The sequence below is a fragment of the Tachypleus tridentatus genome, chromosome 13, assembly GCF_004210375.1.
Source record: "Tachypleus tridentatus isolate NWPU-2018 chromosome 13, ASM421037v1, whole genome shotgun sequence".
In the NCBI taxonomy this organism is placed as follows: domain Eukaryota; kingdom Metazoa; phylum Arthropoda; class Merostomata; order Xiphosura; family Limulidae; genus Tachypleus; species Tachypleus tridentatus.
Window position 1 is genome coordinate 79,805,766 of NC_134837.1, and position 15,705 is coordinate 79,821,470.

A 15,705-nucleotide genomic window follows, 5' to 3' on the forward strand; every position below is an offset into this window, starting at 1 on the left:
GGCATAATATTAATGTAAGTATTTTTTTGTACAGAATCAGTTCTGATTAGCAGCTACTATGTGCCTACTAACATTCTTAATCAATAGAAACAAAAGATATTTTTTATTGTTTATGTTAGTGGTGTTACTTGAAACTGCTCATTATGAACTAAGGTAAAAGCTATTGTGGCTTGTAGAACAACAACAAGGGACTTCTTGTTTTACCCTTTTACCAAACTCATTTAAATCAGAGTTCTAATGCTTTATTAATTATAGGAAAAATTTAAAACCAGGCTCAAATTGATTTATAATTTTTAGCTTTTGAACTCCAAAAGATATCTGTAATTTGCTTTACTAAATTAACTTTTCAGTATGTTTGATTTCTCATGAAAATAATATAGTTTGGTTTGTATTGCATTTGCATCTGTTATTAACTTTCTTAGGAGTTCTAAGGAATTGTTCTCTTTGTTTATTGACACATAACATGTATATTTCAGACTACCTTATGCTCCTATAACTTGCCCTCCACTGTTAAGTATGACTTTATTAGTCCATAGGTTTGATGGAGTTTCTTGGAAACTAAATTCAACACAGATATTTGAGAGATTATAAAGATAAGATAGATTTTATAAAGTTATAGCAGTTTTTGTTGGTGGGAAAATTATTTTTGAATATTTAGTAAAAAGAAGAAAGCAAATGATAATGGAAGTATTTCCAAATGCAGCATGTAAAAGTTCCATATAACTAGTGATAGTCCTGGCTTCACAAATGAATAATCCTTTAGTAAAGGTTGATTTTTCTTGTACATATGGTACTTCTAATATCTAATACTTCACTGAGAACACACATTCAAGCTTTACAGTGCTGAAGTAGCTGACTGGCTCAGTTATTTTTTAATTTCTGGTTTTGTTTACATGCGAGAGGAGTTTTAAATACAGGTTTTCCTTCTTACAGTTATGGAGACCTGTAACAGAACATTTGTAAATACACAGTACAGGTATTATTGTGTCATCTCTAATCTTAACCCATTGACTATAGTGAAGTAACTAGTTGGTGATAACTACTGCTACTTATTTAGTTATTTTTTAATTTGCTTATTTTTACTTTAGTTATTCACCTATTATTATTATGCTTTTTGTTGACCAATTTCCCAATGTTAATAAGAGAATTTGCATTTTTTACATAAAATGTAGATGAAAACATCTGATAGCTGCTTGACACTGTAACAGTTAGGTGCCTAGGTCCAAGACCAGCCTAACTTTAACAAACAGTCTTATATTTGCACATACGAAGCAAACTAACCTAAGAAATTAAAAAGCATATTAATTGGGCCTTGGATGGAAAAAAAAACAATATTTTGATAGCATCTGTGCTTTTAAACCACTGAAATCATACAAATTTGTATGCTTTTAAGAACATTACAGATGTTATTTATCATATGCCTCTCATGGTATTAAACAAAACAATAGAAGCATCAATATTTTAAAATAAATCAGACTATAAGAGAAAATTAAAATTAATGTAACTTAAATCATAGTTCTGGTTGTAAGAGAAAAGAATATATAAAGGACAGTTATCTACAACTGTATATATTACTACAAATAAACTGTTTCCTTGAAGTTTAATCTCCACTTTATTGTGCTTAAATTACATTCTCAGTTCTTTAAATATTATAACTGGGAATTATCAGATAAACTAAAACTTCCTGCTAGCATTGCACATTAAACTTTACCTTATATTTTCATATAATGACAGGAATATATAATTGAAAAAAATGTGCAATTGTATGCATGTATATGTATACAATCCACTTGGTGAACACTGCTTGTATTTAAAAAAACAACAACATTCTTTCATTCTAAAATATTTTTCCTTTTAATCCAGTCTACTTTTGCAATGTTAGAAGGAAAATGATAGATATTAGATATGTGATTATTTTAATATTATAAAATCTGTTGGATTTACAGTTACATACAACTTGTGTCTTTCTTTGAACAGATAGTAAAAATACCATCAGGATGCCTCTAGCTATTGAACAGAGTGTGAGACGGCAAAACACTAAGTTTATGCACAACAGAAATCAGTTCAGTAGCGAGTACTTTCAGTTCATGAAGAAACTGATCAGTTGTAATGCACCTTATGTTGTTCTCCAACCTGGTCAAGAAAAACTGGTGAGTTTTGTTGCTTGAGATTTGAATTATGAAAGTAGCCTCATTAGGTTAAATTTTCATTTTAAATAACTTTACACGTGCTGGAAAACATAATGAATAAAATAATGCAATTTCCTTTTTATGTTTTTCAATGATTGAGATTATAAGTTTAATTTTTTCATTTTCCAGAGCCCAGAAGCAGAAGAGCTAGCCATGATAAGTGTGCAGCTAGCTGCCAAGTTTCTTTTTACTACAGGATTTCATACAAAAAAAACTCTGAGGTTTGAACCAGCTTTATTTGATTATTGGAATTGTATGTGAAAATTATGTATAATCCTTGTTTTACTTTTTTTTTAATTAGGTCACCAACTTTGTGTCATTTACAGTTGTTTTTTTTTAGTTTTTAGCATTTTTCTAATAATGACAATTTTTTATTCTTTTTCAAATGGTTCAGTTTTTTTCTTAGTGTTGTGTTAATTGTTTTGGAAAAAAAATGTGTATTGATATAATGATTGAGTTTTGTTTGGCCATGTTGTATACATTATAATAATTCTCACACTCATATTGGGCAGTGGTACAACTTCTTTCAGCAAAGGTATTCATTTTTGTTGGATGAGAATGTTTCAAAATAAAAAAAATTAAATGTGATTGAATGTAACAACAACTGTTCATTTGATCGACCTAAAAATCATCAAACTAAACTGCTTAGGTTGTACTTATTTATACCTAATATGAGTGTTCCTTTGTTTACTACTGTTACAGAGGCCCTGCCAATGAATGGTATGATGCCCTTTGTTTACATCTTCGAAATAGCCGCAACGTTCGTCGGTGGTTTGCAAATGCAGCTCTATTTGCTCATCCCCATAGATTTTGTGAATATCTACTGGAATGCCCTAGTTCAGAGGTTAGCTGATGGAGAGTAATTTGAATGTGTGGATGGCAATAAACATGCATTTGTAGTTTTGTTGACAGTGTTATGGGTTATGTTTTTGTGTGTAGTTTTTCAGCAAGTTTTACTTTTATTAAAAAACAAGGTAGTACATGGGATAGATCAGTAGACCTTTGTTGATGTAAAAATCTAGCAGTTTAATAAACTACATGTTGTTTTATACCATGTTGGATTTTAAAAACTATTTTGAGGAATCAGGAAAACTGCTCAACTCTTGTAAAAAATGATATTTTTGTTCTGATTTTATTCTCCTCATCAGGTCCGCAGTGCCTTTGTGAAGATCATTGTATTTGTGGCTCATTTTTCTCTTCAGGATGGGCCTTGCCCTACTCCTGTCCATTTCACTTGTAAGTTACACACCTTGCTCCTTTTTTAACTTCAGTGTGTCCATCCAATTTATTATGGCTTGATTTTATATCAGTGTTTTACAAACACCCACAAACTTTTTTTTTCATCCACCACAAAAATATCACAATAAACTCTACATAGTAGCAAAATCTTTACACTTCAACTTTACTTGACAAATGCTTTCAAAATCCAAAATTTTAAAGGCTTCATTTCCTTTTGGTATTAATTAAACTTTTATTCCAAAAACATATTTTACCTAATATGATGTAGAGATTCCCAATGGAGTAACAGAAGAGGATAAATCCTAATGTATATAAAGGATGGAGGAGATGGGAGGGATGGAAAGTCAGAGGTGACATGAAGGTTTTTCTTAATGTCACACCATCCCTGGACCACTTCTCGGGGAGCCCTAACAGTATATTTTGTTATATCTTTAATTAAATTAAAAATGATTAAAATACAAGGAAAGAAGTAAAGTTTATCAAACATGCATTTAATTATTGGCCTTCTTTTCCTCCCTTGTATCTATGTATGTCATTGACAGAAGGACCTATTAGTATAAACTTGTATTACAAAATAATGTATTTTACTCTTTCATATAATGATTATATCTTCTATATTTAATATTTTAAAAAAGTGTTTCATTTTGATGACTTGCGTGTGTAAATATTTTAAGAAGCACAATGAAGTGGCATGCAATTGTTTTATATTGCAGCTTTAATGTTAATTGTATTCAGACATGTGAAAAACGTTACAGTACAATACAGAAATGGCTTATGACATTTGAAAAAATAAACGTAATAAACTTATTTTTTTACATTTTTACTTGTCATTCAGAATTATCCATTTAACGTAACTACAAAATATTTAGCAGTACTAGTAAGTTGCAATGAGAGTAAGTTGCTTATTTCCTATGTAACAGACAGCAAATTATTTTATGGTAGTGTAATATACTTCTAAAATATTTTTTGTATTACATGTAATAACTGGTGTGTATAAGTAGTGGACATTTGAAGAGGTGAATAATTTTCATTATCTTTCATTCATTTTGCAATATATATTCCTCTTATACATCCTGCAAAGTGTTGTGTTTTTTTGTTTTTTTTCAAGTTACTCCTTTTGTTTTAAGTTTTAACAGAATGCACAGGGGAGAGATGGAGGGCCCTACAGATTACACAGGGTTTAGATCCTAATATCCTAACCATGCACATCAATTTTGTTGACAACTGGGGCAGCAGTGTGTTGATTACAAGGAGGCACACATGCACATACTTACAGCAAATAGTACTTCAGGTCACTGGAGAATAGATGTTTTGTATTAGGTCATAATGGTAATATTATCTATTGATATGGGATTCATAGTAACTTTTGCTGTTGTGTGATTTATTTATGTACTACAAGCCCCTCCAGCAGATCCCAATGCAACTCTGTCAGATCACCTTCTACAAGCAGTTCTTTCCCTCCTGAAAAAAGAAGTTTCGGAGTATGGTCGCCACTTGACACAGTATTTCAGTCTGTTTGTGATGTATGCTTCCCTAGGAGTAGCAGAGGTATGGGTTTTGCTTATAGTGATGAGTAATATGCTTAGACAGCTGTGTCTGTATATCAGTGTGTGTGGTGTTTCCTTCTGGAGAATTTAGTAGTGGTGTTTAACTGCTAAAGCTCTATATTATGTATAGTCTAAACTTCCTTAAGTGTGTCAGAAGTTGAGAGGTTGATGTTTTACATTGGGGATTAATCATAGTTGCTATGACTACTATTGGCTTTAAACTACTTTATGATGTATTATATAGCAATAACAGCATTATAAAGTCTCTTTGCTAGATTGTGTTAAGTAACTGTTTTACATTGGCTAGTACTGAATCAGGTCAGCTGTGTATAGACTACTCATTTAGTAGGTGGCTCATTCCATACCTGAACACACTGTGAATTTCTATGTTAATATAACCTATTGGATATTAACTTTTTATGTAGTTATTTTCACCAGCGTACTTTCACTGAAACCATCTGACTTGATAAGGAATTTACTAATAACATATTTTATAATAAAACTAATAAGTATAATGATAACTTATTGGATGTAAAACAGATGTTTAATGTAATTTTTAATTTTATACTGTGATTATTGACATTCATATCAGAAGACATAAGGAGAGTAAATACAGAGTAAACATGCAAGTAATTATTTGTTATTTTTATTATTTACTGTATATAAAGTTTTGCATAAAAAATGTATATTTTATCAGTAAGGGATGCTTTGTTAGGAAGTGTTTATAGTAAGAGAAACAGAAGTACAAACAGTTGTTTGACGACATATTCCTGTTTCTTATTCATACTGCCATATGATTGATGTCTAATATATATTTATTTTCCTTTTGTACAGAGAACTCAGCTATTAAAATTGAATGTCCCGGCTACCTTTATGCTCGTAGCACTAGATGAAGGTCCTGGCCCACCCATTAGGTACCAGTATGCTGAACTGGGTAAATTACATCAGGTAGTCAGTATTCTGGTACGTTGCTGTGACGTGTCTTGCAAAACCCAGTCCTCTGTACAAGTAAGTGTAAATATGATAGAATCAAATGCCAAATCTCCAAGAATGTTACACGTGTTGAATAAATTTGTGTTTACTATTTCCACAACAATTAACACGGCATATCTGGTGCGTGTGCGTGCATCATTATCTTGGAACATTATCATATAGACCTATTGTTTAAACCCATGGCTTAAGGGCTTATTTAACACAGATTTAGATAAATTGGTTTTTCTATTCTGTATCACAGGAATACCACAACTTAGGAGATTTAGTTGCACAACACTTGAAGATCACCCAGTAATGTAGCACATTTAATTCAGACCTGTTCTGGCTCCTGATAGAAAACATATAGCTTTGTATAATTTCAGCTGTGGAAGATAGTTTGGTGCAGTTTTTATATATTCACACCTTTATTCTGTTGTTTTTGTAAAGAGACCTTGTTCTTTAACTTTTCATTTAAAATTTAGCACTTGGGTTTTCTTCACATTTTTGATGGCATGAAGTTTGCTCTAGTGCTTTGTTTTTTACTGTGTAATCATGTCTTTGAGTTTCAATATCTAGATGTGGCCTAGCATGACCAGATGGTTAAGGCACCCTACTCCTAATCCAAGGGTTGCAGGTTCAAATCCCCATCAGACCAAACATGCTTGCCCTTTCAGTTGTGGGGGGTGTTACAATGTGACAATCAATCCTACTATTCATTGGTAAAAGAGTAGCCCAAGAGTTGGAAGTGGGTGGTAATGACTAGCTGCCTTTCCTCTAGTCTTACACTGCTAAATTAGGAATGGCTAGCACAGATAGCCCTTGTGGAGCTTTGTGAAAAATTCAAAACACTAAACCACTGTCTATGTTGAGCTGTGATTAGGCTGCCATAAAATTTGATAATTGCATATAGTAAAATAAAAAATTTTCTTGGTTGATAATATAACAGTAAATGAACTATGCTTCCACTTTTCCATACCAAGAATAAATTTCTATTTCAGATGTCAAATTTGGTATTAGTTTTTCTAGTCAAAATTAATTAAAAATTGTAGTTTGACACACAAGAACTATTTGCACATTTTCCACTCAATGAAGAAATCTGCTTCTGAATTTATTATCATTTATTTAATTTTGCTATAATTTACTACCATTTGACTTGAGTACTTCCAAACAACACTAAAGTAGGACATCAACAGTTAGCTCTAACCTGTAATATTGAACATTAATTGTTATAAAACAACTCGTTTCATAATTATGTGGAGAATAACATTGGTTATCAAAGTAAAAAACGTTACTCTTTGTTTTAAGTCTAAATTTGATTAATGGTGGAAAAAAGAATAAGGAAAAAGTTAAAGGGTTGACTGTTCTTGTGCCAAATATATTGAAAAAGCACACTAAAAATATAGTTTTTGTTTGACTTTTCACTTGAGGCAGACATTAGTAGGTTATTCTTTCTTTATATTATTGTCTTGGAACTGTTATATATTGTAACTTATATACTAACTTAATAGTTTTTATTGTTATTTAAATAATACGAAGAAGCTTAAAACTTTGAATTTGTATGTCTTTTTAAATTGAAATGTGCTTACTGACTGTTATTTTCAGGAGAATCAACCACTTCCTAATCCACATGCTGGTGATCAGGTGTGTGCTAACTACATTATGCCAATTCAACCTCAGGTTGCTGACATTCTCTACAACAAAACTAGGTAAGTATTATTGTTGTTGTTGTTTTGTTGTTTTTTTTAAATTCAAATGGATAATAAGAGATCATTGGCCCATCTAGCTCATCCCATTCTTTACTACTGTCCTACTTTGTAAATCTTTTTTCTATCAAATATTAACTGTTCCTCTCTTAAACTCCTTCAGTGCTGTAGCTTCTACTACATCTCAAGGAAACGTATTCTATAGATTGACTGTTCTGTTAGAAAAATAACACCACTCTAACCCTTTCTCAATGGGTCAAGGATCAAGAGCCATGTAATTGCATTTGTTGACTTGCATATAAACATTTATTGACCTATTATTTTCTGAATTTATGTCAGAAAGTTTGGTACCAAATTGTAGATTATAATTTAAATATCTTAATATTGTATAAGAGTTAATTTCTTAATTTCAAAGTAAATATTAAAAGAACGCACCTAAATACTGATTTTTGTGAGTCGTGTACCATGTTGAATGCAACACTGGTTAAAATTAGATGTTTATGATGTCAAAATATGAAGATTTAGTTTCGTATGAATTAGGAACTCAAATTACTAATATTGACAAGCTGAAATATAAAATGAAAATCTCTTATCTTTTTATTTTTCTGAGATATAACTTATGCACTGTATCAAACACAGTGGCCCTGTTCACCTCTTTCCATTTTTGTAACAGTCCCTTATGTATACACTTACTTCAATATATGATGCCAATAACCAATCAACAGCTCAGAATCTCCCCTTATATAAAAACCTAAGAAAAAATATATTTTGTTTCATGTCCTCCATGTGCAAAATTTTGAAAGGCTTAGCAACCTATATCCAGCAGCAACTAAGTTCAAAGGTCACAGCTAAAAGAGAAGTTTTTGTATTACTACTTTATTTATTGTTCTATATTTTGAGAAAAATAAGTTTAGTACTTATTTCTAAATAACAATAAGCTATATACGTATGTTATGTATCATTGAAATGTGACTATATATCACAAAATGTTTGTCCACTAAAACATAGCCAAGGCTAAAGGTCAGTTTTATGTTATTGGATACATAAACATGGGTACACATGCACTGCATCAATGCAAGTTATGTAGTGTTAGCTAGGCATAACTGGAAGGTCACTATTATAAAAACTAATAAATATATAATATTTTGAAACTTAAGCTACTTAAACAAAACATTTGTATTTTTGTGTTATGCTTGTTAGAATAATTACAAATTATAATGTATATTTCCTATTTTTTTAATAAGAAACAAAATATAGTTTTATTGAAAACAAACATTTTAAATGTATTTAGGATGTTTTAGAGATTTCACAGTTAATATTTGAGATTTTTGCAAAGTAGAATAGTTTTTTAATTGTAAGGTGAAATTACTTTGCACTTAGTTATTAAACAGACTCAATATTTTCATAAACAGATCTTTAGTAAAAATACTTCATTAAAAATATGGTTTTGTGTTTACAAAATGTCTTGTAATCTTTACTAAAAGTCTAACAAATTTGTGAAGATACATGAACTGCATCAAAACTTATGTATGAATATTAGCGTATGCAAATGTGTACACAAACTTGTGTATATTATACTTAACCCTTTGTGAAAGGGTTAACTGGAGGTGTGTCTTTATGCATACATGTGTGTGTGTATAATTTATAAACAGAAATAGTCTACTGGGCAAGAAAAACATTTAGCTTAGTTGATTTGCTATAGCCTATGATGTAGTGCTGTAGTGAGCATTGGTTAACACTCTCTCCACAACCATCTTTTCCTGAGCATGTCACAAGGTTTTAGAGAAGTACATTAAAAACTTAATTAAACCATTGTTTTTCTTGGTATGCCAATACATATAGCATAAAAACATAGCTAACAATCTATGTTCTAATAGAATATAACTTTTAAGTTCTTATTTGTATAAAATAATATAAAAAAATATATAGAGAATTTTTCCTAGTGTGAGAATTGTGACATGTGCTTTCTAGGCATCTCTAGGTAAGATCTTGATAAATAAAAATCAGATCTGTTACAAAAGTTTTTGTAGTCTGTCTCGGACTTGTATAGGTCAGAGAGCAATGTGACATTCATATGTGGAGTAAAAATAATTTTGTCAGCTATGTGGGTTTCTTACTGTATTTGCCTAACCTCCGAACTAGATATCTAAAGATTTTTTTCAGCATCCCTACACATTGTGTTGGTATTTACTCTCCTCTGCCACACACCGTTACTCATTTCTAATACAAGAGTTTAGTGTAATACATCTGATGTGAAAAATATAATACTGTGTTATATGTAGTTTTGTAAAGTAAAAAGAAAAAATTGTGGCATACACTACTACTACATATTCAATTCTAATAAAATTAATGACTCTTTTATATTTGTAAGTCTGCAGATATACTTAAAATGATTTTATCATTCTTAGTAATAATGGTGTAGGCTGCTAGGCCTAATTTATCAAATTAATTTTTCAAGATTTTTTGTATTGAAGTGCTGTAAATATATTTTTTTGTCCAGTTCACATCACCAGATTTTAATGAGTGATGATAATAAGTTTAAATTTAAAGGACATTTTACCTTTTTTTTTATTATTCTGATGAACCTAATGTTTTTAGGTAATTGAAACGTTGAAGAATCTGACATCAGAGTAAATTAGAAATCTACAAAAGATTTTTTAATATCATATTCTATGTCTTCCCACTACTCCTTCAGTGTTATGGCAAAAATTATATCAACATTTTATATTGTTATTTTAATGAAATTCATGGTGAAGATGAGAAAAAATAATATTTTGAACTACAATTAATGTTACTTTGTAATCTGTAGTTTACCCTAAAATGGAGTTGGCCACTTTTTTTTATTCAACATCTATTGTTTTAACTAACGTTAAAAATATGTTTAATATATTTTCTCTACTAATCAGTGTAAAATTAGTACAGTACTTTTTAAAAATGTTATAATACTATTTTCAAACATATTTGAATAGCTTATGATATCACTTACTTAACTGTAAAGTTTACATTGGTTTAATCATGTAAAAATAGTTACAAGATGTGTTCACATTATGAGGGATAAGTGACAGTAACAGAGGTTTGCACATGATATTGAGCAATATTTGTTGTTGCCAGGTATGATATGCTCAAGTAAATAAGTCTATATGTGATTTGTTATTTGAGTTCTAATAATAATTTGATTTCAGTTATGTGAAGAAAGTGATTGAGGACTCGAGTGCATCCGAAGACACAGCAAAGCTAGTAAAGGTTAGTTTTGTTTTCAGAATTCTATCTGAGAACAACATTGCCCTTAGAAAACCAGCAAATTACAAACTAATTCTACACAAAAATGCTAGTATATTTCAAATAGGGCTTGGAATTTTAAGACAAATTTCAAAAACTCAGTTGATTAAAACACTTATAAATAAATTCACTAAAGTTAATGTTTATTTCTCAGAAATTTAGTGTAGTTCCAAAAAATTGCACATTGTTAAAAGTGAAGTAAATTGCCTATACATGTCTTATATATTGACTATTTTTCACTTGAAAAACATTTTATAGACCAAAATTTCTTATTACACAAATTGCTTATTTAGTGCATAAGATCATACATGCTTACCAAAATGTAAGTTTAAAATTCAGATAAGGTCACCAATCCTGCAGAAATTCACAAATAAAAGTTAGTGAATGACTATGTTGTCATATATTTTATTTTGTGTTGATAAATAGTTTAATCTACACCTTATACTTCTATTTCCATTAGTACCAGTATTCTTATCAATAATCTAATTGTGTGTATATATATATCTTATTTTGATTAAAGCAGGAATTTCAGGTACACAAAGTTTACCTTTCTTGAAGTATGAATTGGGATGATACATCTTTTGTGGAGTTTTACTATCAATAAATTTTACTTGTAGTCACTATATGTAAAGTAACTATGTACTTATGGGGTACTGATTTCACCATACATATATTCCATAACATAATTCATGATGTTAAAAAACAATGCGTAGGTTCAAGAATAATAAAGATGTAACTTGTTTTATTTTTAAATACTAAGTAAACTTGTTTATGATACTACAGAAGTTAAATATGATAATGTAATTTTGAGGATTAATACTACAAATAATGAACTTATCTGACCATACAACATCTAATGCATAATTTTTAACACTAAAAATAATGAACTAAACCAGATCACTACAACATCATAATGAACTGAAAGTATTATGTAATGATACATTATGCACACTATAGGTACAGTGAGATACAGCCAGCTGAGGCAGGCATATGTTGCCACGTGTACATTAATGTCTCATTAAATCTTTCACCTCAAGGTATTCTTAAGTAAATGAGATTTAGTTCTACTAACTACATATTCATATTTGCTTTTATGACTTCTCATTACAGGGGCAAACTCATCCCTAAAACTTGCTAGATATTGCTCTGAACAAAGAATGGTAACAAACAAATACCTTTGAAAATACATATTGCATGTTCACATTTGAATTTTTGTATGAATTTTTTTGCAAAGTGATTTCTATTCCATAATTTCAGTTTTTGTAAATTTTCTTTTTTTGGCCAATTTCAATTGTTTTATTAACAATTTTTACAACCTTGTTTATTTCTTCTTCCTGTTATTATTACTTATGTAACTTTAACCCTTTCAGTTCTGTTCCTGGGAGAATCCTCACTTCTCTTCGGTGGTACTGAGTGAACTTCTTTGGCAAATAGCTTACTCTTATACATATGAACTACGACCGTACTTGGACTTGCTGCTTCATATTTTATTGTTAGAAGACTCGTGGCAAAACCATCGAATTCACAATGCTCTAAAAGGTTTTCTCAGTTTTTGTGTTTATATTCATTAATATATGTTCAAGAGTAACCTTATGAACAACTTTTTTCTGATATCTAATGTATTCAGTTTACAGTTTTATTCAAAATAACCACTGAATATTATGTAGGCCTATAACCAAATTATGAAATTTGTTTTACTTTTACTTTATAAAGACTTTGAGCTTTATGTTTATTCTTTACGAAAATCATAGTGATAATTTAATGTGCTGTATATTTTTGAAGTTTGATTTGAACAATTTTTTAAATGTATCAACTACAAAATGTTTTTAAAGGCAAGCTTAAAAACCCTTATTTAAATGCAGCTGAATACTTTTAACCAAATAACTGGATTGCCTCATGTAATTACATGCTTTTGAACATATTATCTGTTTGTTTTCTCTTCCTTGGTCAAGAGTGTTTTAAATATCTTCCTTTTACCTTTCATTAGATGGTAAACTATTAAGATTATTTAGGTTATTATCAAACTGACAAACTTGTATGTGAACTATGATAAAAGAGTCAGTACAAAGAATCATTAAAAACAAATCAAAACACTTGGAAATTAGAATGCTTTCAGATAGTCGAATATTTAAAAATGCTGGTGTTTCTAGCATGTTTTTTTTATAAGTCTTATTAAGTTTAAATCATTTAAATCTTCATAACATTACTTGTGAAATTATGTAATTTTTTTTAAGCTTGTAAGCAACCTTTAATATTAAGTTGTTTAAAATAATGAGAAATGAGCAGAGATGTAATAAAAAAGAAAGTTAAATCTGCTATAAATTCTGAAATAGGTATTCCTGATGATCGAGATGGCTTATTTGACACGATTCAACGTAGTAAGAATCACTACCAGAAGAGGGCGTACCAATGCATTAAGTGCATGGTGACCTTGTTTACCTCATGTCCAGCAGCTGCTCATATGCTTCATAGTAATGGTGATATAAAAAGAAAATGGACGAGTGCTGTAGACTGGCTGAATGATGAACTGGAACGAGTAAATGATTTTTGTTTTTCATTCATAAAAATTAAAAGTACTGTTACAAATGTTGAAGTATCTTATAAGTATTTATTAACTATATGTAAAATATTAAGTAACTAGCTGGAGTACCCATACCATGGAAGAAAGTTATGTAAGTTTGTGAAAGGTTATCTTAGTTGTTTCCTTTATATGTAATTGTGTGTAAAAAAAAGTGTAAAACAAAATTTGAACTGCAAATTTGCATGTATTTTCACTTGGAATCATCATACCTTCATGCCAAATTTGGTAAAGATCTATTAACAGGGAAAAAGTAGTGGTAAAAAAATGCAAAAATGCCCATAAAAAGTACAAAATGTAAAACTTAAAAATTTGTATATACCCCTTCATGGTTATAATGAACCTTCATACCAGTTTGGGTGAAGATTCACCCACACCCTACAAAGTAGTTATGTGGACATACAACCAGACAGTACTATTTTATTTATATAGATACAGTATAAGTAAGGAATATCTTTCTGTTGAGAAAAGATATCCATCAATTCAGTATTAAACTTCAAAAAAGAAACAAAAAATGTGTTCTAAATTTTAAAAAAGTGAGAATTAGTTATTTTACTTGAAAATAAAACTTGCAGGTTTTTGGCTGTAGGACATTTTAATGTTGTGCAAAAAGTAATTTCCATTAAAAAACAGAATATGTGGATAAAACAAGCTGAAATATTAATAGTTTGATAATAATTAACAACCATAATTTTGTTTGATTTGTCTAGTAAACAATTTTTGTGCCAGCTAAAGTTATGAAATTATTTTTGATAGCTTAGTGATACGATGTAACAATTGTCTTTTTTTTTTTTTATTTGCATTATAAACAGTTCCTGTGCAGGATATCACCCCTGTGAATAGTCTGATGCTAGCACATTTTTTTTCCAATTATAATGGCAATATTACAAAACAAAACTAAATTTTTAATGCTATTTTACTATGGCATAATGATGGATATGATAACTTTACATTTCTTTATACATGCTATTCCTTAGGTGTGTTAAGTTAAAGTTAAATCATTCATGTGCCTCAAAGGCACATAATGTCATTGTTTAATTCTGTTTTCCTGTGGTACAAGTAGAGAAGAATAATTTCACAATCACTCTGGATGGAATGCCAGTCCATCACAGGTTACTTGGTACCTATTAGTTAGTGTGGCATTTTTAGGTAAACTGGTAAATTAGATAGGTTAGGTATATAACAAGAGATTTGATAAAATAGACTAAGAAGTAACCTTGAAATACTTTACTACTGCATCTGTGTTATAAAATAAGTTTCACAAAAATTGTGCATAGCAAGAAAAATCTTTATAAATATCACAGATATGGTGTGTATTTGTGTATTTGCATTGGATGCCAGACTGTTGCCTTTAGTGGATTATTAGGCTGGCTCTAGTCCCACAGAAATGACATGCTGTATCAAGGTGATATTCTTGATTGTCCAAATCTCACATTAAATTATTTAATTGGTAATGTTATATCAACCCACAGCAACTGACTCTATCAACAAGCCTGAAAACTATTGTTCAAACATGTAGGACCATTTTATCCAATGGGCAAAAGGAACAGTTGCTCAGGGCCCACCGAGTTGTTAAGAATATAATAATAATAAAATATGAAGTGTGTAATCAAATTAATATTAATTATCCAGTCATTTTTAAGAATATTTTCATAATCTTAATTATTTTTATCTCTGGTAACTTCATTAATTTGTAGGGAATTTTCTTAAAAGGATAAACAGGAGAGGGTGGGGGTGTATACTTCTTGTGGCAAACATGGAGAGGTTATAAACATGAAATACCATTGAAGGACATTGCTGCCTACATTCTTGCACTTCATGTAGTACTACAACCATGTTGCTCATGGAAAAGCAGGTCCAATCTTAATAGAATGACAAAAGGACAATGGCAGCTTGAACTTAGTACACGTGATTGTGTGTTATATACAAAAGCTGCACGTATCTATAATAAACAAAAAAACTTTGAAAACATTCTACATTAAAATATAAAGTATAAAATGTGTGGATATGCTGGCATACCACACTTTTAGCCATTTTTCAGGTGAATAGAGTATGTTGCTTAAGACCCAAAAGAGTATGTTTGGGTGAAATTTAGATTTCAGCCTTTCAGTTAGAGGTCCAAAGCACTGACCACTAGACATTGACAGCCTAGATGTGAAATTGCTTACAGTTATTTTAAATTATATTATAATTTATAT

The 15,705-nt window shown here is 30.1% G+C and overlaps 1 protein-coding gene across 5 annotated transcripts in view; it reads left to right on the forward strand.

Annotated features, from left to right (window-relative positions):
* The window catches only part of LOC143240423 (ubiquitin carboxyl-terminal hydrolase 9X-like), a 147,666-nt gene that overhangs the window by 125,546 nt on the left and 6,415 nt on the right, over nt 1–15,705 (forward strand). For 4 of the 5 annotated variants that reach the window (XM_076482835.1, XM_076482839.1, XM_076482836.1 and 1 more), the window contains exons 43-52: nt 1,978–2,150; nt 2,319–2,410; nt 2,892–3,033; nt 3,338–3,425; nt 4,828–4,976; nt 5,810–5,983; nt 7,550–7,653; nt 10,833–10,893; nt 12,300–12,468; nt 13,263–13,465. In XM_076482835.1, the coding sequence (XP_076338950.1) occupies nt 1,978–2,150; nt 2,319–2,410; nt 2,892–3,033; nt 3,338–3,425; nt 4,828–4,976; nt 5,810–5,983; nt 7,550–7,653; nt 10,833–10,893; nt 12,300–12,468; nt 13,263–13,465 (1,355 nt within the window). The remainder of the gene's footprint in view (nt 1–1,977; nt 2,151–2,318; nt 2,411–2,891; nt 3,034–3,337; nt 3,426–4,827; nt 4,977–5,809; nt 5,984–7,549; nt 7,654–10,832; nt 10,894–12,299; nt 12,469–13,262; nt 13,466–15,705) is intronic. The other variant, XM_076482838.1, reaches the window with a different exon arrangement.